This window comes from Abramis brama (assembly GCF_963993115.1).
Source record: "Abramis brama genome assembly, chromosome: 16".
NCBI classification, from domain to species: domain Eukaryota; kingdom Metazoa; phylum Chordata; class Actinopteri; order Cypriniformes; family Leuciscidae; genus Abramis; species Abramis brama.
Window position 1 is genome coordinate 30321636 of NC_139978.1, and position 27934 is coordinate 30349569.

The 27934-nt window shown below is 36.0% G+C and overlaps 1 protein-coding gene across 1 annotated transcript; it reads left to right on the forward strand.

Annotated features, from left to right (window-relative positions):
* Positions 1–173: 173 nt before the first annotated feature.
* Positions 174–27910, forward strand: phf19 (PHD finger protein 19). Its single transcript, XM_084086317.1, has 15 exons — positions 174–345; positions 2056–2261; positions 3026–3107; positions 3317–3412; positions 6199–6293; positions 6406–6554; positions 10576–10671; positions 11523–11591; positions 12170–12290; positions 14731–14798; positions 14938–15087; positions 15518–15587; positions 18451–18536; positions 20849–20944; positions 26084–27910. The coding sequence occupies exons 1-15, from the start codon at positions 207–209 to the stop codon at positions 26415–26417; spliced, it is 1857 nt and encodes a 618-aa protein (XP_083942443.1). The 5' UTR covers positions 174–206; the 3' UTR covers positions 26418–27910.
* Positions 27911–27934: the final 24 nt, after the last annotated feature.

Here is a 27934-nt window from a genome sequence, read left to right on the forward strand (position 1 = left end):
ATCTATCTTTTCCGCTGTTATGTTGTAATATTAGAGGATTTTTGTAATGTCTTTATTTAGTCATTGGATCAGAGCTTCTGTAGCCCCTCCTCGAGACCGCTGCTGTACTTCCTGTACGCGGATGATGATGATGATGATCGGGTTATGTTAATTACATAAGCAAAAAGCTTCGCGGGAAAAGGTGAAAAAATGGCGACGTGCACTGAATGCATTTCTGCGCCGCTTGTGCTGTAAAAACACCAGACACTCCCTCAAACATCGCGAATGGGACATCGGGCTGCCAGAGGAGGAATATCTGCACTTTTTGGCGCGTTTTACCCGCGGGACTGGAGAGAAATCAAAGCGGTAATCTCAGCGCGAGATGTGTTTGAATGTGACCCGATTCAAAACCTGCAGCATTATTAGTGCGTAACAGTCACAGCTGTAGTGATCTGACGAACTTATTCATGCATATGAAAGAGTAATACTGTGTTTTTGCGCGTGTTGTGTTTGATTACAGCCAGGATGACAACTTGTCTGAGTCCCTGAGAGAAGTTTAATGAGTGCGCTAGTTTTCCAGCATGCACTGATGATGTTGCATGTCTTCAAATAGGGAGGGAGTCAGTGTGCAAAGATTTGGCTATGATTTATATACGCAACTGAACTAATAGACTTTTTAGAAGTCGGCACGACTGTAAAGTGACTTTTTTTTAAGCATGCGTGCACGCTTTTAAAGTTGATGCAATAGTTTTCTGTCACGCAGAGAAAAGGCAGGCATGTTTTATTCTTACAGTTAGAGCACGGTTGGAGAGTGTGTGATTCTTGGCCGGCTGGTTTCGATTGATTTGAATATTAGAAGTAGAAGAAAACTGGCCGAGATCAGTAAGTCTGAAGATCACATCCTGACGATGAGTCAACCAGCTCAGTTTCTCTGCTGCCTTTTTAACTCATCAGGGTTGAGACTGAGTCAGGCAATATTCCCCATGTGCACAGTTGTGGTTGGACGAATCTATTTGCAGTTCTACAAAATTCCTGCAGGGTTGTCAAAACCATCATGTACATTCAGTACATACTTAACTTACCTGCTGTACTGTACGCTACATACTTGCACATTTTGAGTGGTTACTAACCAGGGGTTTTTGAAAATGCTTAACTTTGTTGAACCTGCAAAACATTTAAAGCTATAAACGTCTTCAAATTAATAGATTAATATTTAATATAATAATAGAATTAATTTTAAATAACAAAAATGGGTTTAATGTGTTCGGCTTTTATAAATTTGTTTGGATAACACTCAAATGTATTTGCTACTATTCAGTGTTTTTAACCCGCAGACGCAGTATTGATTGCAACTAAAAGCAGGTGTTTATTGATTCATCCATTTTGTCAACTTCTGTATATGTTTTATCAAGTTTTTTAACTCCCTCAATTGTGTCAAGTTTGTAGCACCAAATCCCAGAAGAGAATTTGTATTTCCAAGCTATTGGTTTCCTCAGGAATTTCCTATGGGTTTTTAAAATGCCATTTATGAGTAAAATAAGGTATTTGTTTGAAGCATTACTTTTGTTTCACAAATTTTTGTAAATATAAGTTACTATATAAGGACTATAGAAGCATGTAAACTCATAAACTCAGCCTTGTGGTTGTTGTAGTCTGTAAATTGATATAAATCATATAAATCCTTAAATCCCCTTTTTCCATCTGTAAAAAAAATACTTTTGGGGTGAATATAGATTGTAAAACAACTGGCACAGAAATAGACATCTTTGACCAGAGCCTTTTCTGGTTGTTTTTTTCATAAATGCAACTGAACTGAAGTGGGCAAAACCCCTTATTATGTCAGTGTTTATCTTGGTTTCTTCAGGAGTTTTTATAGAGATAAGTGATCACTTGGTCACTAGGGGTTCCATATTTAAATCATTTTTAAAAAATACTCTTAAAAATTCCAATAGATTATGTTTATATGCAATATGATGCAAGTAATTCCACTTTTGGCATCTCTGGGAAACATCGCATGTGATAAACCTGATGTAATCTTTGTGTGTTTTTTCTTTGCATTTTACCACTGACCCACAGGAAGTGTAGGTGTTTCTACAGTCAGCATGTTGGAATCGGCCTGTCGGGACGGATATCTGACTGTCGGGTCGGAACCTCTAGAACCCAAGCTCCTGCTTCCCAAGAAAGAGAAACCCTGCAGTGACCAGGAGACCAACTTGACCGTGGGCCAGTATGTTCTGTGCCGCTGGTCTGACGGCCTTTACTACCTGGGCAAAATCCAGAGAGTGAGTCGCTGATGCTCTGGGGGTTTATATAAACCTGAACTGAATGCACAGAACATCTCTGTTTTATTGAACACACTGTATATCCTCCTGGGACACAGCAATAAAAAGTGTTGGAATTGAGTTGTTATAGTACTTGGAGCATTAAAAACATACGATGAATTATTTTTCTAAATATCATTTTAAACAGATAAATCAGACTTTGCACATAGTCTCTAAACTGTTTTTTACCAACATTTATGTATATTATATTTGCTTTCTGATTTATTTCATAATTTGTGTAAATGTATAGAAAAATGTTTTAAAAAAAAATTATTTTCATGTTTTGAGTGGCAACTTCCAATGGAAAAACAGGATAAGAGCATTTTTGTGCCAAAAAAAAAGTCATATTTAATTGGAATATTGTATATTTTTTATCCTGTTCAAGGAGAAAATAAATTCTCAAAGTCCTGATGTGCCTTACAAAGGAAACGTGTAAAAGAAATGAAAAAGAAAATCATACTGTGCTTTGAAAGCCCAGGATGTCAACTTTAAGATACACCAGATATATAAAACTGTGCCATGTGAAATTCCCAAAAATCAATGTTTTCTACTGTGGACAAAAATGAATTGCTGGGTCCCTGGAGGAAACATGCAAGAGATGTTCATGACCTGATAGCATATGCTCTTAATCATGAATAATTCATTTGGCGAAGACGTATTTATGTTTTTTTTACAGTCTTATGTTCGCGTTTCACACCACAAACGTTCGTTCCATTTCCCTATAGGTGAGCACCTCAAAACAGAGTTGCTTTGTGACATTTGAAGACAACTCCAAGTTCTGGGTGCTTTGGAAAGACATACAGCATGGTAAGAGGTCTGGGTGGAAATGCATTGTACAAACCAGGGGTTTTTAAATCGTTGGCTTTCTAAAGAAACAACAATATTCATCAGCAAGCTAAGAAAGCAGATAATATTGTTTGATATGTCATTGTGTCCTGTAAGATGTCTATGTGACGCTATGGTATTAGTGCTTTGTGACGAAGTAACAAGCTTTATTCTCTCGCTCTCTCACACAGCTGGTGTCCCTGGGGAAGAACCAAAATGCTCAGTGTGTTCTGACATGTCTCTAGTTCCTGGTAATGAAATCCTTATCTGCGGGAAATGTGGAATAGGTGAGTGAGGCAGACCCAGCTCTTCACGTAGCACACAAAACCTTGATATATTACAGGAAAAAAGTTTAGATAAAAAAGTAAAGATTCATTTTGAAGAACCGTTGACTCAAAAACTCAGTTATTAGTAGGGCTGGCCTTCACTAAAGATTTTTCTTTTTGACTAATAGACATTCATTTAAGCCATTTGTTGACTAATCACACGTTTATATTAATTGAATTACTTAAATATATACTGTGGGTAGTACAGAGTGCACACATAAAGCTTGCAAAGCACCGGCAAAAGTATTGATTATGAATTTGTTGGAAAAAATAGCAAGGAGACATTTTAATTGTCTATTTATAAACTAGTGTTTTCTGTGTCAGCGTCGGCTGCAAAGATGAAGTTGACGATGCTGACTCGCCATTTACACAGTCTAGTGGACTCGCCTTTAGAGAGAAATGCACCTTTCATACGGATTACATAAGCAGAGATTATTTTCAACCGGTTTGTTTAAAAGTAGACATTTCAAGCTTTCTATAGATATATTTCTCATGTCTGTGAGGACATGATGTATACGCTGAGTTTCGGTTCATTTTTGTAGACCCTTTACAGTTTCGAATGATGTATTGCTTATATGACCAAAATGTATTTTAAGTTGTTTCCGCTGTTATCAGGAAAAAATGCAAGTTACATACAATGTTATGGTTTAACTGGTGACCAGTTTAAGTTCACACCAGATGTGAACGCTCGACCGCATATTCGGCAATTCTGAAAGCCTGTGCAATACGTTCATTACAATTAAACCTTTTCACTACAGGATGCTGTCGCAAGTTAACTTGATCACCAGTTAAACCGTAACTCCGGCGCCACCATGTTGTGCAGTAAACTATATACTTATACTATATATATATATATATATATATATATATATATATATATATATATATATATATATATATTAGGGTGGTCCTTATTTTTAAAGTCTCCAATTGTCATGCTCTTAACCCTTCAAATTGTTCCTGCATATTTTTGCATATTTCTAATTTTGAAGTTAAAAGGAACAGTTTAAGAGGTTAAGACACTAACATTTTGCACACAAAAAAATTGGACTTGATAAGGACCACCCTAATATATATATATATGCTATACTTTAGCTTCCACACTCCGCACAAACACTTGGATATGCGGCTAATAATAGCGCACATTTATTTAGGTTAACGCTAGAGCGAGCAGCCAAAGTTGCTACTTACTTGCATGTTTCAAATGATAAGCCATATTTGAGGTCGATAGATGATAGGCGAACGTTTGGATTTCCTGCCTGACGTACTGTAATTGCCACAAGGACCCGCCTTTAAAGGTTTGCATGACTCTCACAGACTGCATGACTTCGCAACTTCATGTGGAGTTTTTTTCCCCTGCGACTAACCGAATAATAAGCCTCTTCTTTTTGACTAACGTTTAGTCGACTAATAGGGGGCAGCCCTAATTACTAGTGGCATTTTATTATTTACACCTAAAAGTTGACCTTTAGCAGATATACAAATTTAAATCTACATTCTTTCTCTTCCTGGAAAACATCACAACCTTATTATAACTAGTTATGATCATAGACTGTAAAAAAAGATGGACGACGCCCCTTCACTCTCTTCCATTGTAGTAAGTGAAGCTGCCAGTGTCCCAATATGGCGCTGGCATCTTTAGTCTCGAGTCTGCGCTGTAGTGAACTTGGAGCCCAAATCTGCGCAGTAGTGAGCGCGAAGTGGAGCCGTGATATTAAGAACATTGATTGTTTAGTTTGTCTCGCGTCATTACTTGGAGAGAGCGGGGTTTATGACCAATACTGCAACAAGCCACCTGGGGGCGATTGAGGCGCTTTGGCTTCACTTTTCAGGACTCGTGTGGTACGCTTGGTTATGATGATGATGATGATTATGATTGATTGATGGATTTTGATGGATTTTGTTGGTGTCAGCCACCTAGCATTTTATTTGACAGTTTTTTTGTTATTATTATCTTTAATAATAATAATAATACTTTATTATGGAAAATGAATATAGTACATCTGCAGTACATCTAAAATAATAATAATAATAATAATTTAATATTTTATGTAGATTTGGGTGGGATGGCAGGGTGGCTGGTGGTTATTCTGTTGGTCAACCACCTTGCACACACCTAAAACACCCTACCAACTACACAGCCACATCCTGGAAACCACCCACAGCAACTTTAAATGGTAGTGGTGACCAAGGCTTTAACCATTTAACTCTATAGGGGACCAAACTATTTTTTTTTTTTTTTTAATAAAATATTGCAGTTTGGCGATCTTAACTTTCAATGTCTATGCTAGTTACGACTCTAGTTACTTCTGCATGATCATGCAGCACTCACATTGTCTTCAGAAAATGTAGAAATCTAGTTATATAATTGTTGCTATGACTTCTTGCATGATGTAATTGCTGGGGAATTCTTCTGCCTGTGGATAAAGCATGTACGTGTGATAATGTATTATAAAATAATGGAGTGGAAAATGTGGTGCAGTTTGCATTCTAAATGCCATAAGATCTGCAAAGTAAATAGAGAACTATTCTGGGTGTCTTTGATGACTAGGGGGGCTTGGTAAGACTGCCCTACAGTAATGACTCGCTGGGGACGCAGAAGTGGCTCTCTGAAGTCTCAAGGATTAGTGTCGACTTCAGCTCTGCTGTTCATATTTACACATCTGATTGGGCATGAGTAGATTTCTCTTTTTTTTTGCGCTAATATTTGTCCTCCATCCTTCCACATGCTTGCCTTGCATCTACAGGCTATCACCAGCTCTGCCACTTACCCCCAGTGGAGAGCTCAGCTGACCTGCCCCCATGGTTCTGCAGGAAGTGCATTTTTGCTTTAGCTGTGAGAGTAAGTCCTTCATATCCATGTGTGTACACTATATTCCCTCTCCGTTTCCATATAAATGAATGGGGATCAGGGAAAGTATGTTGCTGACAAGTGTGTTTCATGTGTGTGACAGAAAGGGGGAGCTCTGAAAAAAGGGCCAATCGCCAAAGCGCTACAGGCCATGAAGCAGGTGCTGACCTATAATCCAGAGGAGCTGGAGTGGGACTCTTTGCATCGTACGAACCATCAGCAGTGCTACTGTTACTGCGGAGGACCCGGAGAGTGAGTCTGCCTCGTCTCTTCTCGTTCCGGTCGTTTTGCTGTCTTCCTTCTTTCCCTGCTAGAGGTCTTGACATTATGAAAACACTGAATGGATGACAGATAGTTAAACACGAGTTGTACATTTTTTGCCTGGTTTCACAGATAAGGCTTAAGCCCAGTCCCAGAAAGCAACTTGTACTGAAATCTTAAAGGAGAATTCTGGTATTTAACACTTTGAGTCTATTTTGTAGTTTGTTTTGGATGAACAAGAGTGGTGGACAAAGAAATTTTGACAATGGTTCCTGTCTCGACTTTTTGACTATTTTAGAATTGCCCATGACCGCTTTAGAATGGGAGTCTATGGCCATGCACAAAGATGTCCTTAAAACAACCCTTAACGTTCGTTTTCAAAACTGTGCAACTCACCGAGTGGTTAGTGGTGTTCGTTGATGATTAAAAACAAATATATCCGTGCAATGTATGATTTCAATCCGTTTATTTTTCTATAATGGAAGTATTTTTTCAGATACCTCACAACCGCATATAAACTTCCGCTCTTCCGCAACTTCCGTTGCTCTGCTCACGCTAGCCTTCTGAGAGACAGAGAACCGAGCGAAAAGACCTAAAAGACTACAACCAAATGTAAACAGCCCCCTTTCCGTTTCCGGTAGCGCAGTAATACCAACGAGCAATGAGTCCTCCAACGGAAATCAATGGGATATTACAAAATCCCAAATAAAACACGACAGAAACTGTATTACGCTACTTGTTTTGGAACATCAACGAACACCACTAACCGCTCGGTGAGTTGCACAGTTTTGAAAACGAACGTTAAGGGTTGTTTTAAGGACATCTTTGTGCATGGCCATAGACTCCCATTCTAAAGCGGTCATGGGCAATTCTAAAATAGTCAAAAAGTCGAGACAGAAACCATTGTCAAAATTTCTTTGTCCACCACTCTTGTTCATCCAAAACAAACTACAAAATAAACTCAGTGTTAAATACCGGAATTCTCCTTTAATATATGTCAGTGCCATTGTTTTGAACTTTGACTTATTGTCACGATGCACACCAGTAATGTTTTTTTCTAAGGCAAATATATTTATAAAAGCTACTTAATTGCCCTAATTGAACTAAGACTTAATCCTGGCTTAATCTAAGCCCTGTCTGTGAAACCAGGCCATTATGTTTGACAATAACCTCCAGAGCAGTGTTCATACCTACAAATTAGTCTTTTTTCGGCTAAATTCTACATTTTGAATCAAAAATGTTGTTTGTGCGAATTGTATAGATCTGATTTTTTTTTTGCAAACACAGTAAACCTCAAAAGAATCAAAAATGGGCTAATTTCCCATAGACTGGAGTGAGACCATAGACGTCTCTCTTGTTGCTGCGATCTTTTGTGGCATGACAGATCGCTGTAGCACCTCAGTTCAAGCGAGGAGCAACACGGAGCACATGTGAACCAATCATCTCTTCCGCTTTACTAGTTACAACACAAAATAAACGTGAATGAACATCAGAAGGTTGGGTTTTGAAGTTGTCCTACCTATTTTGTAAAACGGAAGACAACAGCCTTTTTTCTGTTTTCTCTAGTCAGGTAGCCAGGTAAATTATGTTTGGGTGGTTATTAATAATAGTAATAATACTAATATTTTTTATTTCTATAGCGCCTTTCCAACACCCAAGGTCGCTTTACAAAGATAGGTTAAGGAATAGAACAAAATACAAACCAAGAGGGATTCAAACAAATAACATCTCCATAACAAGGTAGAATTTACAGACTGTGAGCTGAAGAGTAATATTCAGAGAAAAAGGTGTTTTTAAAGGGATACTCCACTTTAAAATGAAAATTCTGTCATCATATACTCACCCTCATGTTGTTTCAATCCTTTATGAATTTCTTTCTTCTGCTGAACAGAAAGGAAGATATTTAGAAGAATGTCAGTAACCAGGCAGTTTCTGGTCTCATTGACTTCCATAGTATATTTTTTTCCTACTATGGAAGTCAATGAGACCAGAAACTGTCTGGTTACTGACATTCTTCTAAATATCTTCCTTTCTGTTCAGCAGAAGAAAGAAATTCATACAGGTTTGAAACAACATGAGTGGAGTATCCCTTTAAGAGGTTTTTGAAGGACAGAAGGGTGGATGCTTGACGGATGTCTTGAGGAAGAGCATTCCACAACCTGGGAGCCAATGCTGAAAGACCTGGCTCCCATGATTACCAGAATATTGAAACACCACTGAAATAAGTTAAGCTAAAAATGAAAATGCAGTCAATGCTGCAAATGTTTAATTAATTGGAGCGATATGGTTTGTTTGCACATTTCAGTGAAATGCAGGAAAAAACAGTGAGGAAAGCGTGACAAATGCACTCACACACCTTTGCCTCGTGTGCTCGGTTGCTGTCTGCTCACTCAGCGCAAATCATTTTGATCAAAACAAAAATGCATGTGTTATGCAACAAACAGTAGAACAGGGACTGTCACGGGGTTTCTGAAAAATACAGATCCTACTTGCTTTGTAGCAGTGGTCATCTGATTATTATATCACAGTCTGCCACACTGTTCAGGATCAGCTCTATATGTGCGCTGTGACACTGAATCAAATTAACAGAAACTTCATAAGTTAAACATAAGTTATGCATCTTATGCTTTACTTAATAATGACAAGCACAGTGTTGTTACTGTTAACTACTTAAACTGAAACAATGAAAAATAATTTTCTTTCATTGAAATGAAGCTTAAATAAAATAAACAAAATAAAATATAAATATTAGATGAAAAACTTGAAATGTTACCTTGGCAACTAACTTATATAAAATACGTTTGAGCTGAAGTACTAAAATTACTAAAACTAAAATTTAACTAAAAAAAAAAATTAAGGATAAATAGAAATGTACTAATAAAAATAACAAATAAACTAATGAATAGATATAAACTAATAAAATTGACAAAAGCACATAGCAAAATTACTAAAACTTAAACTAAAATTAAATTGAAAACTGAAAATAATTAAGCGAATAATAAAATTAATGAATACCTTGGTTCCTCAAGGGGCAATTTAAAAAAAACAAAAAAAACATTTTAAAGTTAAATTCATGCACTTTCAGAGTTCAAAATTAAGAGCTCCAACCCACATTCAGTGTGCAACTTGAACAAAGTCTGTGCATTTTGATATAGTGTCTCAGTCTACATTACACTACATAATACTAATATGATTCAATGACATAATACTTAAATTGTTTCAATACTGGAAGAATCAGCCTTTTTGAACAAATCTCTTGAATGAATTATTCAGTGACAAAACATTTTTAACAGTCACTTGTCGCCACCTACTGGTGAAACGATGTAATTGATACAATCGCTATTTGCAGCACCAAGTTACTTTCAAAAGGTGATTTGGTCTATTATGATCGCTCACCGTAGAAATGAGTGTTTATATCCGAAGTATAAACTTTTATCCCAGTAATTCTGTGATAAATTGAATATTTGCAACACAGAAATAATGATATTGTGTGGTTGAAAAGACAGTTTGTGAAGCTGTTTCATACATGTATGACAACTGCTTTCTCTGGGTCAGCGGGAGCTCAAACACAGATCTGAATGTTCTTGTGTGATTCTGTCAAATGTTTAATAGACACAGGCGAATTGTTGTCATTTAGGAATGAGATCACCTGGGTGTTTTAATCGAGATTGCAATCTTTTACTGATTAATTGTGCAGCTCTATTACTCGTGCTTGGTCTACATAAGTGGTATTGTTGCGTCCCTACACATGTATTGTAGTTCACACTCCAGCTTCAAGAAACATCCAGTTAATGCTGTGCTACTGGTTTTTCTATTGCTACTGTTCTATAGACACACCGTTTGAATGGAAAAAAAGAGATCTGAGCATCACTCCATCACACCACCCCCTTAGTTTTGCTTGTTCTTTTTTTTTATTTATCTTGAAATGTAATTGGTCTGTTTAGGTCTTTGTGCTTTGTGTCTGATAAGAAACAATCAACAGTTCCTTTCTTATTCTCGATTTTCCCATCAGGTGGTACCTGAAAATGCTGCAATGTTTTCGCTGCGAGCAGTGGTTTCATGAGGCGTGTACGCAGTGCCTTCAGGAGTCCATGATGTTTGGAGATAGGTATGTACAGAGCTACATTTATCACAAAACTTATCACAACAAAAGAACTTGCATCTTTGCATCAATACTCTGCCATCCTTCAGTATTGATTTCTCATATTTTCACTCAAATCAATGAATTTTCCTGAAAAACAATTGGCGTTAGATCATTAAAGTAATGCTTTCAGTATTTTTTGGAAGTGGAGTGCCTAAAACCTCCCTGAAATCACTGTAATGCACAACCTCATGTAAAATTTGGTTTTATAAAACAGCAACAACATTAATATGATGAATAAATAAACAATCAATACATATTTAAATGACTGAAGTAGTTAAATAATCAAAGTAAACAATTCTTAAGCAAAAATCTCTCATGTAAATCTGAGTTTTTGTTGAACCAGCTGCACATTTTTCTGATTGCATGGTTTAATTAAATTAAATAATTAAATCTCATTGGTCGAAAATCCAGCTCCACGTAGCTGTAAACCTCTGATTAGCTGTGATTGTGTCATGCAACCGATTAACGTTCAGTGTGTACAGGCAAATTGCTCGTTGCTGGAAATTGCTTTTTGGTGGCTTCAAACGGCGAATCGGTCCAATCAGATTTCAGGGTCGGCGTTTTCCGTTTTATAATGAAATCTAAGCCGTTGCTTTTCAGAAAGACCAATGAATGCAATAACCAAAGTGAAATTCTATTTGCAACATCTCAACAGTGATGATTAGTGAATATTGCGACAAACTTTAATGCATCGCCGCACACAGGCAAGATTACATGCATTAAGGGATTTTTTAAAAGATCATAATGACACTGTCGAGCACAATTTTTCTGTGGTATGCAGTTTAAATGACTCCTTTTTGTCTTTTCTCTCCCAGGTTTTACTTGTTCATTTGTGCGGTGTGCAATAAAGGAGTGGAATACATCAAGCGGCTGGCTCTCAGATGGTAAATGGGCAGCTCTTCTAGTTCTTTCCCCCCTCACGAGTGATTGTGCCCAGATCTGTGTCAGAATTATACAGTCAAAGTGTCGGATTTGATTGATACAGGCCGGAGCTCTCGATCCGGAGCTTTTTCTCTAGTGCGCCCGGCTATTTCAGAAAGTAAAGTGGGTTCAATGGGGTTTTTTCCAGCATAGAGTTTGTCTAGACATTGATTCTTGCTTTTTGTCCCAAATGAGAAATAGCCATTTGAACCAAAGATTTGGTGCTGAGAGGATTTCTTATGATAGCAAGGGATTACTCTTGAAATACAGTGAGCTGGATGTGCTGGATATTTAGGTATGAAGTCAGTCTCAGTTTGGATTTAAGCCTTATCCTTCTTAAAAAGTCTGGTGTGTTAAAATGGACCTTGCCTTGTGAACTGAACGGCACTCTATTTAACATTTACCATGTGACATTTCATGCAGATTTTGGCAGTGTCATTTGTCCTAAGAGCATTTCTGCTTTAGGTCTAAAACATCTTCAGCTTATTCTCTCACTTTAGAGCTCTAAGTGGAATTATGCAGGAGTTTTTTTAATTTGCAGGGTGGATGTGGTCCATCTTGCCCTGTACAACCTAGGAGTCCAAAGTAAGAAGAAATACTTTGAACTGGAAGAGATCCTCACCTTCATCAGCAACAACTGGGATCATTTCCAGATGGGCAAGGTTATATATTCAAGCTTTTTCTATCCAAGATCATTTTAGGAAAAAAATAAATAAAAGTAAAGTCTGTAACTTTTAGGTAGTGATTTTTCTGGTAGATGATTGCTGTCATTTCTAGGAATTGAAAAGCAGTTCCTTTGAAATAGGTAGTGAAAATTTGCCAGGTGTTTTTTTTTTTTTTTTTTTTGCCAGGGGTCTCCAACCTTTTGAGAGCTACTTTTTAAAAATGAAAGTGTCTGAGAGCTACTCATGTTATACAATACTTGAATCTCGTAAATAATGTACCATAACTCTCAAATACAGTCCAACAACAACAATCCAAACTTTTATTTATACACCTGAAAGAGTTTATGTACAAGTCACGTAGGGCTGGAAGTATGATTATTATTGCATTCTTTTAAATTTGCCCGATTAATCAAGTAATCTAATGATTTGATTATTTGGTCTCTGTTTAAAAAATGTCCACACTTTGTAATAACGGCTGATTTTCAGCATGCCCGGGAGCCGCCATTATTTTGGAACATAAACATGTTCCATCTACCTGTTCAAATTTACAACAAGTATTTGGTCCCATGTTTGTATCGGTCTGAACAAAAATGGCAGACAAAGAAAAAAGTTATGAAAGTGTACATTTTCAGATTAATGTAAATCCACTCTCTGGCAGTAGGTGGCGCTTGTGAAACAGCAGAAATGGAGCTGCACTGTAACCTCTGTAAACAGATCAGCGCTGTGCTTATAAACATTACTTTATTAGGCTTATACGGAGGGAAGATAAAAAGCGAATGCCATCGAAACGTTTTCTGAAGACAGTCAGTTCTTCAGTCAGGTCTTATACATTCATAGAATTCATTCATTCTTAAATTGTTTTATATAATTTCTCTCAGGACTCTGCCTTCCGTCATGTTTTCACACAAACGAAACCTACTCTGCGCCTGCGTGAGACTTAAAGGATTAGTTCACTTCAGAATCAAAATTTCCTGATAATTTACTCACCCGCACGTCATCCAAGATATTCATGTCTTTCTTTCTTCAGTTGAAAAGAAATTAAGGTTTTTGAGGAAAACATTCCAGGATTTTTCTCCATATAGTGGACTTAAATGGGGTCCAACAGTTTGAAGGTCCAAATTGCAGTTTCAATGCAGCTTCAAATGCTCTACTACACGATCGTAGCCGAGGAATAAGGGTCTGATCTAGCGAAACTTGTCATTTTCTTTTTAAAAAAACAAACAAAAAACATATATACACTTTTTAACCTCAAATAGCATATCTTGCACTAGCTCTGCGATTACATAGCTCCACGCATTACATAATCACATTGAAAGGTCACGCGTGTTCTGGTTCAAAAAGGTAGGGGAGTGAAAAACATTTTTTTTGGTAAATGGCGTTTGAATTAGTCTTTGCATGTTCGCTTTGTACACACTAGGTCGGTACTTCCGCCTATGTCACGCGTGACCTTTCAATGTGATTACGTAATGCGTGGCGCATCGCAGAGCTAGGGCAAGACGAGCATTTGTGGTTAAAAAGTATATAAATGTTTATTTATTTTTTTGAAAATGACGATCGTTTCGCTAGATCAGACCCTTATTCCTCGGCTAGGATCGTGTAGAGCCCTTTGAAGCTGCATTGAAAATGCAATTTGGACCTTCAAACTGTTGGACCCCATTGAAATCCACTACATGTAGGAAAATCCTGGAATGTTTTCCTCAAAAACCTTAGTTTCTTTTCGACTGAAGAAAAAAAGACATGAACATCTTGGATGACGTGCGGGTGAGTAAATTATAAGGAAATTTTAATTCTGAAGTGAACTAATGTTTTAATGCTGAATTAAGTAATGCCTTTATTGTTGCTAACGCCCCAAATTAGGCACAAACATCTGTCGCCTGTATTTGTAAATAAGAATCCACTCTCCCATTCCTTTTTTCCTATTCTTTGCTTGAATTATGTCTTTACTCATTCTGATGCAAACTAAGCATGATGAAGTGCTTGATCAAAACTCGGAAGTCCCTATAGGTTTTTTTTTTCTATTGTTGGTTGTTATTTTGCTATATTTAACTACATCTGCATGTTCATAAAATAAATAAATAAATAACCTCACTTACTTAATTAGCTTAATTTGCATAACATATACCTTTCTATATTAGCTTACTCTGATTGGATGAAAAGTATGTCTCGGCAAGCTACCTCCAATCAGGCCGACTGGTAGCTCGCGGGCGATGTGTTGGAGACCCCTGTTCTAACCGCTTGTCATGTGTAATCTGAGAAAACAGCATTGCTAAATTGCTCACACTTCTGAGTGGAAGACTTAACTATAGCGAAGCCAATGGGCTTCATTTGTCTTTATTGAAACATGACAGCTCAAGGCAACGGCAAAATAAATGTCTCATAATAAAAGCCCATATCACACCACCAGTTTCTCTCAAAAACCTATTCTTACCTATTTCAGCTCTCCAATACCCCTCTGTCTGAACGAGGCCAGTTCATTCTTGATGCCCTCAACAACTATAAAAGCAAGTAAGAAAAATGTTTTCCTTTTTGTTTTTATATGTGTGTGTGTTTTTATAAATATATATGTAATATATTTAATATACTATATATATATATAAAAAAAACAACTTTTCAGTGTATATCTATTCTGACCCCTTTTTTTTAGGTTTCTCTGTGGGAAGGAGATCAAGAAAAGGAAATGCATTTTCCGACTAAGGACAAGGGTTCCTCCTAACCCCCCATCTAAGTTGTTCCCAGAGAAGGCCCAGAACAGTGAGGGCCACAGGGGCCACAAAAAAGGGGCCAGCAGAAGCAGGTTAGTTATTTCATTTTCCCATTTTAATGAATGAGACCTCTTGTTGATGTCACATGGAAACATTAAAAATCATCATGAGACTGATCCCAATTAAATATTTTAATTGGTTCACAGTGCTATTTGTTTATTATTTATCCAGTCGGCTGATCATAACTGAGGTCTTTATTTCTTTTAACGTTTCAAAGGGAATTTAGAATTTTCGCAGTGCTTTGATAATGTAATGAATGCACTGAAAGACACTTGGCTTCTCCCCTATAATTTTACATTTGACAGCCACATCTCCTTTTTAAGATTCAATAGTTTTGGCTCTCAAATCTGTAAGGACAAGTTTAGTGGGTGGAAATGATGCATCGATTGACAGTTTATTTAGTTCAGCTGTTATTATGCTCAATTATGTCGACTGAGTGTTTCTCTTCTTCCTCTGTTGCAGTAACTCTGTTCCTGCAGAGAAGCGGAGAAAGAAGAGGTCCAAGTGGCTGCTGGAGGATGCAATTCCTAATGTAAGCTTTTCACCCGGGTAACATTTCACTGCGTCACCAGCCGTATAACATGACCTTTCTTGTCTGGTTTAAATCTGTGTTCTGTTGTTACAGTTACTAGGTCTGTATAATAAAAAAAGGCTCTGGGCCAGTTGCATAAACATTGTAAACGACTAGCAGTTAGCCAAGGGTTCATATATTTCCGATTCAAAATAGGCCAGTCTATGTTTTTATGTAAATTATTTAAAAAGGTTATGACCTTAAAGAACAAAAATTATGACTTGCTTGTAAGACTAGTTTAAAGGGATAGTTCGCCCAAAAATGATATTTAAGCCATGATTTACTCACCCTAAAGCCGTTCGAGATGCATACGTCAATCTTTTTTCAGACGAACACACTTTCAGTTATTTTAGAAAATGTCTTAGATCTTTCAGTGGTTATAATGTGAAGCAATGGGGTCCAGCTGATTCAAGTCGGAAAATGTACATGCATCCTTCTCAAAAATAATCCATCCGGCTCCAGGGGGATAAACGAAGGCCTTCTGAGGGTAATCCGTGCGGTTTTGTCGTAAAAATATACATATTTAAAACTTTATAAACTAAAATAACTGGCTTCCGGTAGCGGTCGACGCGTGTTCACAGAGATGAATGCGTCGTGACGTAGAACGAACGTGACAGCGGAGCCAGAGAGCAGAGCAAAACAAAACTCAACGTTCGTTCCGACCCATTGCTTCACATTATAACCACTGAAAGATCTAAGACATTTTCTAAAATAACTGAAAATGTGTTCGTCTGAAAAAAGATTGACGTATGCATCTCGAACGGCTTTAGGGTGAGTAAATCATGGCTTAAATATCATTTTTGGGCGAACTATCCCTTTAAGCAGTTTATGCAACAGTGGTCGAATGATATGAATTGTTCTGTGGCTAACATTGATATCTAGAGATGGCCAATACAATGCACCATTCAAAAATGGGGGTCAGGTTTTTGTTTGTTTTTTTATGAATGAAAACTTTATTATAAAATATTTAAATGCAAAAAAATTATTTAAATATTAAAAAATAATAAGCAGCACAACTGTTTTCAACATTGATAATGATAAGAAATGTTACTTGAGCAGCAAATCAGCATATTCGAATGATTTCTGAAGGATCATGTGACACTGAAGACTGGAGTAAAGATTCTGAAAATTCAGCTTTGCCGTAACGGGAATAAAATACTTTAAAAAAATTATTATAATAGAAAACGGTTATTTAAAATTGCACTAATATTTCACAATGCTGTTTTTACTGTTTTTGATCAAATAACTGCAGCCTCGTTGAGCATTAGACACTTATTTCAAAAGCATAAAAAAATCATACCTAGCCCACTTTTGAACAGTAGTGGATATATGTTTTACAAATGAATGACATCAAATAAGACATCTACAAAAATTCTGAAATTAAATAAACCCTTTTGCTAAGAAATATTTGAGAACAGGAAGTGTTTGATATCCATTCACAAGATTATCAAGACACCGTTAACTGGCCAATTGGGCATCATTAGCACAGGAGGATGATAGTAATAGTGATGCATAATTCAGGGATTCACAAACTTAGAGTACCGAACCCCTTTGGCCTAAATATATATATATATATATATATATATATATATATATATATATATATGAATGATTTAACAACATGTTGGCATGTTCACGGTTCTGTTAATCGTTATTTTATTTTTATATTTTTATTTTCAATTTTTTATTTATTGTGATTTTACAATTTTATGATTTAATCATCAACTTTTCATCAACTCACAAACACTGGCCTAGCTGATTTATATTGATCTATCACTAAACCACACACACACGTACATGCGCACACACACACACACACACACACACACACACACACACACACTAAATAATTCAGTTTGTGCAGTCCTCTTGAAATCTGATTCAGTGTTGGACTTCTGAGACTTTGTTTGACCTGTCAGTCCAAATCTGAGCTTCCCTTACTGAGATTTTGTGCTCTAGCACTTCTCGAAGTTTCTGGAATTCCTCGATAGTTTAATTTCATGCAGCCAAGCGTTAATTTCTGCTGCTTGTTTCTTTTTTTCTTTCTTTTTTTTCTGCCATTTTCTACAAGGTTTCTTATGTACTGACAGCCTGACTATTAAATTTAAATATGACCCAAGCAAAGTTTACTCTTGGTTGTCTTCTCCTGCCTCTCTTCATCTCTCTCTAGTATCTTCCCTACTCCCCGTGGTGATCTTCTTTTTATTCCTTGACGCCTGCTGCCATGCAGACCTTGCATTTCTCCCCCTTCTTCTCCTGTGTTGTTTTGCCTCTTTCTCGCCTTTGCTTTCCCTCCTTCATATTTTTTCTCTCACTGTTGGTGAAGCTACTTTGAAAGCCAAGTTACAAGCCACTCATGATTTCATGTAGCTGAACTCCAGTCAAGCCTTTAGTGCAAGAATTCAGCTGCACTACAATCTACTGACAAAAAGTATTCACGCTACTGACATAATCTAGTTGGGTTACGTCGCTACTTTAAGTTTGTTTCTCCCCAACCCCCTCCTACCCTCTCATTCTGTCTTTCTAAATTTTCTAAAAAGGATTACATTCATCCTCTGAAGCATTTAACTGACAAATCCTTCTGAGAGGTCTCCGGTCCCCAGACATGCTTTACTTGAACTACACATCTTGACACTCCAGGCAGCACGGCTAATAATGCCAAGAGCAACTTCAAAGATGGCATTAGAGTGACTGTAATAACCATGACGGCTCTGATCGTCATAATCAAAGCTGTGATTATCGTCATTGTCCAAATGACAATGAGTCGATGCGGTGAAATGAAATTAACGTTGCATTTCATACTTTGTTTTTGACCTCATCGCAGAATGACCTCACCTCTGCCTGGAGCACCAATCATCACATGGCCAACATCTTCGACTTCACGCTGGACGAGCTGCAGAGTTTAAAGAGGTGAATTGAACTTTTTGTTTGTTGCCCTTTTTTTGTAGCTAAAATCATTCACACAAGTCCAAAGCTTTTATTTAATTTTTATTTTTTTTTATTTTTTTTTAACGTTTTTTTTTATTGAAGCAAGGTGATTTGGGATTGGCCACTGGTATGAAATAAATATATAATTAAATGGTATAATATAATGTAGCATATTAATATAAAATTCAACTGATGTGTGGTCTCAGATGTGAGTATATAATGACTTTGAATGTTTATCATCCAATTAGAATGTAGTCAAAATTATTATATATCGATAAGAAGTATAAAATATTTTATAATATTAAAGATTTTTAAGGAAAGGCAAGGCAAGGTTATTTATATAGCACATTTCATACACTATGGCAATTCAAAGTGCTTTACAGAAAATAATTAAAATAATCACAAAATAAAAGCAAGGAAAATTAAAACAGTTAAGAGATATAAAAGAGATATATGATACAGTTATAAAATGAATTAAAAGAGTAAAAAGATGATACATACATAAACTTCTCATCTGGCAAAACACCGGTGTATCATATATTTGTGTATCAACTCCCAGTTTTACTCTGAAATTTCCCATGGTGATTACACTGTGTCTGTGAGCTCATGTTACATAATGTCAAGCTGTTTCGTACTGTAAAAATTTTATGGGGTTTTTTGTGTTGTTTTTTTTTTCAGATAAAAAATAAAATAAAGAGAAGATATGATCAAAAAAGATGAAGTATTTAATTCACACATTTTTTTTTATTGTCCACAAATAGGCTTTACCTCATGAATATATATATATATATATATATATATATATATATAATATTGGTCATACCACACTTCCTTAATGTGAATAAAATCATCACAGTAAGATAGTTTATTAATCCATGTTTTTCAAGTGTTTTGCATTTTAAATTCGGTGTGGAAAAGCCATAATATAGCATAATTGATTTATGTGGTGGTACTAGTTCATTGCCCTCTTAGTGACTTAATAATTCATTTGTACTCTGAGGCACGTCTTAACAATTAAGCACATAATACAGATATCTGCATGCTTCGGGTTTGATGGTTCACTTGATTCATTTTTTCATAAAGTCGCCTCACCTGTGCTAAAACTGACAGAAATTAATTGTCACCTTTCCGTCAATGTACATAATGAGGTCTCAATCAAATTCAGTCTCACGGCAACAGACCTTGCTTAAAGGCTTAACCTTTTCTCATTACCTTTGATTTGAATGCTTAAGCATCTATTTATTGGTTTTCGAACGATCATGCTCATTTGCATCCATTTTCCTTTGAAATATCAGAAAGGTCTTTCACTGTTTCCCCAATCACAACCCCACCCCACAGAAAATATATTTTTTTTTATCAACACGGTTGGTGAAGCGATTTAATTATACTTTTCAGTAAAGGTTATCATCTCTCAAACAGGCCTGAATAATGAGAGAATTGGAAACACTATTGGGGCAGACAAAGCTTTGAGAGGCGAAAGCGGCTGTCTGGGAGGGATTGTTGAAGAGAATAAAAGAGAAATCTGGAGTTGGTTTCGGCCATAATAAAAAGGGCACGTTGGGTTTCATCACAAAGCCGTGAACTGTAGTTAATGACTGCCATCCTTTGAATGGAAGTCCTGATAAACTCTGGTATAGTCACAATCCCAGCGCCGTATAATGTGTTGAATAGCAAGCAGCAGGTCGGATCAACTGTATTCTTTTGTATTCTTCAGTAGCCCTTTTGCTTTGGCCTCTTGAGTATGACTGAGATTAAAGTTATTGAGAAAGATAGGATTAGTAACATGACGTCAAATTGAAACAACATTTTCTCCAATTTTTATTGTTTCATGTGACTATTTGTGATTTATTTGATTTATTTTGATATAATATAATAATAGTATTTATTATTATTGTGAATTAGCTTTTTTTTTTTTTTTTAATTTTTTGTTCGTTTGTCATTTTAAAATAGTTTTATTTAGCTTTAATTTATTCAACTTAAACTTAATTTATTTTAATTAGTTGCCCAGACAACATTTCTAATTTTCTTTTAAGTTTTTTATCTAACATTTATATATTTTATTTTATTTCAGCTTTATTTTAATTAGCAAAAATATTTTTTAGTTAACAATAACAACACTGGTTTCAATCAGTTCCTCGTAAGTAAAATCAAGCCCTACCTATTTGCTCTGAAATGTCACATTATGGAAGTAAAATGGGTTGCTAACTGTGTGTTAACTTTCATGTTGACTGTAAGTATGTGAATCTTTCCTTGTCTCTGTACCTCTTTATGGATTTGTCCATCTTCATTCTTAGCACCAGTTCAGGACAAACATTCAGTTTGGACCAGGACTCCACTGACGCAGCCAGTACTTCTGGTTCAGCCACCACCAGCGTCTCCTATGACTTCAGGTACTTCTTAGTTTCTCAGTTTCTTCAGATCTGCAAATAACAATGTTATGTATTTTCTAAATAAAGATAATCTTTGAATTGTTTTCTATATTTGCCAACTCTCTGTGGCACTGACTAGATTAGGTAACACTTTATTTTACAGTGTCTTTGTTACATATGTTACATGTACTTACCATAGTAATAACAGTAAATTATGCATAATTACATGCAACTAACTCTCAACTAAACCCTACCCCTATAGTAAGTACATGTAGTTGCTTAATATTACACAGTACTTAAATATATAATTACACTGTAACAATGACACCTTAAAATAAAGTGTAGCCCTAGATTATAATAACCATGTTCTGTTGGAGGGTCAGAGCAGACATAATACAGTATTTTGTACATCATTTATGCAGAATCTTTACACAGTGAGGCACCTTAACTCACCCAAGATTTGCATCCTCACAGTGTTGCAGAAAAACTAAGATGCATCGTGAATTGTTTGGGAATCAGATTGTGACTTTTTGAATTGAAATAGAATCAAATCAAAAAAACGCCCACCCCATGTTGTATTTTTTTTTTTTTTTTTAATGTATGTAACATAAAATATCACTCTTGTGAATGTTTATTTAAATACACACTCTTACAGTATGTTAGGTTTAAGTTTGAATGTTCAAAAAACATTATTTTTCACATATTTTACACTGTTGTAGCACCTCTTTTCCCAGTCTGTCAGGAACGCTCTGTTTAGTTCCTGTCGCTATGAGGCCCATCGTTCCGAAAAGCGCAATGTGCTCTGATTGGTCGGCTGTACCAGTGTATTGTGATTGGTCAACTGCTTTGAGCGTGTTTCGTAAATGTCACGCCCCTTATCATAACCGTGAGTTTCTACTCACTACTAACGCAACTAAATGAGGCCTCCCCTTTTTTTGTGTATGTCTTGGGCGGGTATTTTTTTAATTTTTAAATGAGGAATATTTTGCCATGTTCCAGAAAGAAAACTCAAGACTACAACAGAGGCGTTTCAGGGAGTTCAGAAACTGTGCACTTATATAGTGAATAGCTCCCTTTGGAGTGACTTTAACTTTGCAGACCTATTTCATGCTCAAATAGCAACATTACACAATAGAGAAAGTTGAAAATGTAAAAAACATAATAGGTCCTCTTTAAAAAGGAACTGAATGCATTAACATATTAGCTATAAAAAAAATTTTTTTAATTCTTGCTCTCAACGCAGCTGATATATGAACTTGTTTAGCCATGGGGCTGTAGATTTAGCAGCTGGTGTGATGTAATCCTTCACAGGCTGTTGCGAATCACCCATACTCTCGTACATCCTTGCAACAGTGCGATTCAAATAAGTGAAGTTAAAGCCATGCATGTGACGTGAGGTCAACCTAATGCATCTTTTCGGTGGACCATTTTCCGAACCCGCTGGGACCCTGTTGCCATGGAAACCACGGATGCTAATCCTGTACTACAACTTAAGTGGTATTGCGGTTCCATTCAATGCGAGCTTGAGGTGTTCTGGGAGCTCATTTGTCATGACTTTTGAAGTGGTGACATCAATGATATCATCTAAACCACTGGGCCAGCAGGGTGCCTCTAAACGCTTATCTTTTTAATATACATGAGCTCGAGCAATTGTCAATTTGACTCGGGCGCTGGAATGACCATGGTGGGTTTGCTGGAATTCCAGGCCTGTATCCTCTACACCTTTCATCTTGCTCTTTCACAGTTGTCCTCTTCACGGCTACTGCAGCGTAATCAATATCGCTGTAGTGGGACAATTTGGCAGCGCGGCTGTCACTGTAGATTCTCACCTCCTCCGCTGCCCACAAGTTAAAGAGGAATAACAGGCGTCCATCAACACCTGATGTTGTGTGTAAACCGTATCTGACAGCTCGCAGAGAAATATGCTCAGATTATGGGTTATTTATGGTTATGGCCACTTGGTTGCTCCTGTTTATTTTAAAGTAGAGTCAGTGGAGGCTGAAAATTGGAGTGAAACCATGTCTGAACCGAGATTGCCATTAGTCAGTTAGGAATTTGGATGTCAGTCTGTCAGCTTTTTAGGTCTCGTATCTGGCTTTCCTTTAGCGCTGAAGGTCAGAGATATTTTTCAGGTATTTTCAACCTCCCCTGTGTCATGTTAGTGATTTACCACAGATTCATTGGTGTTATTCAGTTTTACCCAGACTCATCCCTCAGTGTGCAAAATTAAGTTTAAGTTAAGTTTTAAGTTAAGTTTAAAAGTAAACTTTAAATGAAAGTTGAGAGAGAGGGTTTACTTGGTCATGAAAAACCTGGAGATAGCAGGGAATTTTAAATTTTATAAATGGAAAAGTGTTGAAAATTAATATATAAAAATAAATAATAAAAAATATTTTTTCAAAATTCTTAATATTTAGGATTCAAACAAAAAATCTTTAAAAAACATTTGTATTTTATAATTATATATTATATCAATAGTGAATGTATTTTTCTATTTATGCTCATGCTTTTTTTTTAATTAATTCAACATGAAAATGATCTGCAAAGTTGTCTGAATTGTTGTTTTGAGATGCAACATTTTTTTTTAGATGGGTACATTTCCAGCATTTCAATTATGATTTTTGCAATTTATATGATAATATGTGTTAAACAGATTCAGTGTTATCTGTGCATGAAATAATCATACAAAAGTAACCAGATTTGACTGGCCACAGCCTGAGTTTAAAAACCAAATCTAACCGATTTTAAATGCTTTTTAACTTGTTTAGCCTTCATTTATAAAAGTGGGTAACACTTTAGTTTAGGGTCAGTTCTTACTAGCTGCTTATTAGCATGCATGTTACTAGGATATTGGCTGTTCATTAGTACTTATATTAATGCCTTATTCTGCATGACCATATTCTACATCTCTCAATCCTACCCAATACCTAAACTTAACAACCTTACTAACTATTAACAAGCCGTAATTAGGAGTTTATTGACTATTAATAAGCAGTAGTTAGGAGTTTATTGAGGCAAAAATCATAGTTAACAGTTAATAGTGAGAATTGGACCCTAAACTAAAGTGTGACCTAAAAGTGTTTACGGTATATTTGTTTATTGTGCAGTGATTGACACATTCCTATAAATAAATAGTTCACCTAATTATTTACTTGAACACTTAATCATTATTTTTTTTCCTCATGTCATCCAAATAGCACTGAAATTTGTATCTACTTAAAATTCTAAATCATTATTAGAAAAATAATGACAATTGATGACTAATGACTAATAATGATGATTCCTTATGAAATCTTCGGTTCCTCCTCTTATCTTTTTACCTCTTGCCCGTTCCCTTTCGTCTTCCTCACAAATTTTCATTGTGGAGCGTTATTGGCGCTGTCGAGCAGAGCTTTTTTTTTTCTCTGCGTTGAGTCACCACTTCTGAAGCTCTTCAGATTCCTGGTAGAGATGCCTCATGTCCTGCAGGCCAGATACTTGTACAGTTAGTAATCCCTTATACTTGTCCTGTATTTTTTATTTTATTTTTGTCACCCACTGCGCTAGGCCTGGAGAAATCGCAACCAAAGAAAGCAAAGGCCTGTTCGCAGAACATGAGTTGGATGGATGGATGGATGGCTGGTTAGAGACTGCCAAACGTCCCCACTTACTCTTTGAAATCTTTTCCATAGTTTGTCTCATTTATTTTAGGATATGAATGCTCATTAGTATTCTTACAGTGTTCCTTTGGGTGTTTAGAAAGAGGCGGAGAGAGAGGGTGGAGGAAAATAAACACGACTTGGATTTTCTCGACTGGAAAAGTTGTGAGGGTCGACAGATCCCTGTCCCCTACTGTGCATCCTAGTAGTGGGCTAGATCAAACACTTCACAAACACATATCTGCTTTCCATGCTTGGCTTTCATGTACTAAAACTGTTTAGCTCTACATCCCATTTTAGCAGCTGTAATGATTCTGAAATGGAGGTTCTCAGCATTGGATTTTGATATCTTGCTGCGATTTCCCATGTTACACTTGCCCTTGGGCAGAATTTTGTGGTCATAACGAAGCTTATGCAGCTTGGAAACTCCCCAGGAGATTCGCAGAAAAAAAAAGAAAACCCCTAAAAGTCCAGTTCTGCTGTATGACCTTTAAAATGCCAGAACGCCCACAGAGGCAAGTGAAAGGGGACCGCGAAGTAAAATTCAGTGTTAAACAGGGACATCTTGTGGTGGACAGTTTCAGTGCATCTATGCAAATGCACCTTTTTACATTAAAGATTCTTTAATATTTTTTTGCTGGATAATACATATTTAAATAATAGTGCACTTTTTACCTGAAATAAAATAAAATTGTACAAAATACTAATATTTTTATATTTGCAGTTTATAGAATGTATACTGAGCAGTTTGCTAATTTGTTTGTGTGCTTAGAATATCCAGACTTTTGTCAATATGTGATGTATGCAGGACTTTATCCCACAATGCAATGCTCTGTTATCTTAACCTTCCATTTTTAATGTCATAAATGATCCAGAACAGAAGTACTTATAGTGATTTTATTTATTTATTTATTTCCAATACCATTCAAAAGTTTGGGGTCAGTAAGATTTTTTAAAATGTTTTAGAAAGAAGTCTCGTACCAAAACTGCATTTATTTGATCTTAAATAATATTGTGAAATATTATTACAGTTTAAATAATACTGCCTACTTTAATATATTTTAAAATTCATGTGATGGCAAAGCTGAATTTTCTGCATAATTACTCCAGTCTGCAGTGTCACCATGATCCTTCAGAAATCATTTTAATATGATTTGGTGCTTAAGAAACATTTCTTGCTATTGTTCTGTTGAAAACAAAATATTTTCCCCAACTATTTTTTGATGAATTGAACATTTTGATCAATTTCATGTGTCCTTAAAAAAAAAATATATATATATATATATATATATATATTTACTCACCCCAAACTTTTGAACAGTAGTGTATTTATTTATTTATTTATTTTCCCTCACTCTTTTTTTAAAAATAAAATGATAGCAGGAAGTATACTCCGTTCTTGATTTTTATCCATCAGGGTTTGGATTGTGAAGATTTCAATCTCCTCTGGTTACATGAGCAGAAAAGATGTGAAATATTATGAACAAACATTTTTTTTTTATGCTTCTTATGTTCTTTACAGGAAAAACGTGGGCAGTCGGAAGAGGAAGCTGCCCTCCTCTAATTACACTGTGCTGGCCACAAAAAGAGAGATGGTGGAACGTGAGCTCAGCCCCATCAGCATGCCTGGAGAAGAGAGTAACGTCATGATGGAGAACAGCATCGACAGCCACACCTTTGAGAGCATCAGCGAGGACGATTCCTCGCTGTCTCACCTCAAGTCTTCCATCACCAGCTATTTCGGGGCGGCCGGCAGGCTCACCTGCGGGGAGAAGTATCAGGTTCTGGCTCGTAGGATCACACCTGAAGGAAAGGTGCAGTATTTAGTAGAGTGGGAAGGAACTACACCTTACTGAACATCACACAACAGCAGATGGATAACTCCTCATAGTTTTTCCCTACATCGCTTTTCTGAAAGCCATAGTTTCAGAGCTCTAGTTTTGTTTTTGATGTTTCCCACAAACCACATATAGTGTTTTTTTTTTTTTTTCTGATATCCTGGTCTTATATCAAGTCTTTGTTTTTCTTGGCGTTATTTACAGTGTCCTTTTAGGGCACTTTAAACATCACAAACATGAACGCATACTAGCCTTACACATTATAACAGCCGGTATTAGGTAGCAGATAAAGGACAGTATTATGTAACATGAAGTCATTCCAGTTTAGTTTTTCAGATTCAAACAGTTTAAGAGCATTCGCCAGTTCCATGTTTAATAAAACATGTTTATGCTGATCTCCAAGAGTAGTTTACTTAAAGTAATTCATTGTTTCATTCATATCTCTCAGTATTTCTGCAGAAGGAATATATAGCGACATTTATTTGTTCACCTAAGATTAACAGTGGTACTTTTTAGCTGTTAAAATATTAGTCAGCACTTTCGTTTTTTTCCTTTTCAACCATAATATTTGAATTTGTTCTTGGTGATTATCATTTTAACCAAAGTGAAGCAAATATTGCTTTGAGAAGTATTTTTTGAGAACTATTTTATATACTTTTGTATGCTCTGGCATGTCAGATTGGATATACAAGACCTGCTTTGAAAAAGCAGAAGGAAACTGATCATCTGCATTTCATTTCAATAGAATCTAGGCTCTTTACCCACACGTGAACGTCAAATCAATGTTTTCTACGAGCTCTCCAAAGATTGTTGTTATATTTGAGCTGGATCTGTAAGGGGATTCGTCCACTTATCAGATTATTGGATTGACTGGAAAATTGAAAGCAATGTGAAGTTTTAAAGCTGTCAGGTTCTATAATTTGACTTCATTAGTTTTATAGTACACAACATTATTAAAAATACTTTATTATTTACATGTATATAATTGGATATAAGATTAGCCCCATTTTATTATTGCACTATTAACATGTTTTATCAGCTATGCAAGCTATTATTGGATAAATTTACCTATATTTTCTAATTGATTTTAAAGGAAAAAATGTATAAAAATATATTTCAAGTATTTACTTTTTACTTTTATAATATTACCCCAATGGAAAAGCATTTGTGAAATTGAACACAGATTGAACAAAACAATGTTTGTTTGTTTTTTGGTTTTTTTGTGGTTTTTTTATTAAGTTTTTGTGTCAACTTGATCACATTTTAAGAGGAGTTTTATATTTTGGTTACGAGTTTAACAACGAGTTCAGAAGAGAGACAAAAAGTATTTGTAAAAGATTAAAATTGCTTTTATGACTATTTCTATACATCACACTCAACGTTGTACATGGTTAACATGTACGTGTTTTTTTGGAACAGTGTTCAAACATGTTAAATGTGTAAACTTGCATGTGTCATTATTCATTCATTCCTGTTTCAGACCATTAAAACTGTTTGTCAGCAATAATTTTAAAGGTGTGATCTTGTGTGTTTGT

Excerpts from the sequence above, each read along its gene's own strand:
- phf19 (XM_084086317.1), top strand. The coding sequence starts at position 207 with ATGCATTTCTGCGCCGCTTGTGCTGTAAAAACACCAGACACTCCCTCA. Across the intron at positions 346-2,055 it reads ACTGGAGAGAAATCAAAGCG|GAAGTGTAGGTGTTTCTACA; the intron begins GTAATCTCAGCG and ends ACTGACCCACAG. Across the intron at positions 6,555-10,575 it reads TACTGCGGAGGACCCGGAGA|GTGGTACCTGAAAATGCTGC; the intron begins GTGAGTCTGCCT and ends TTTTCCCATCAG.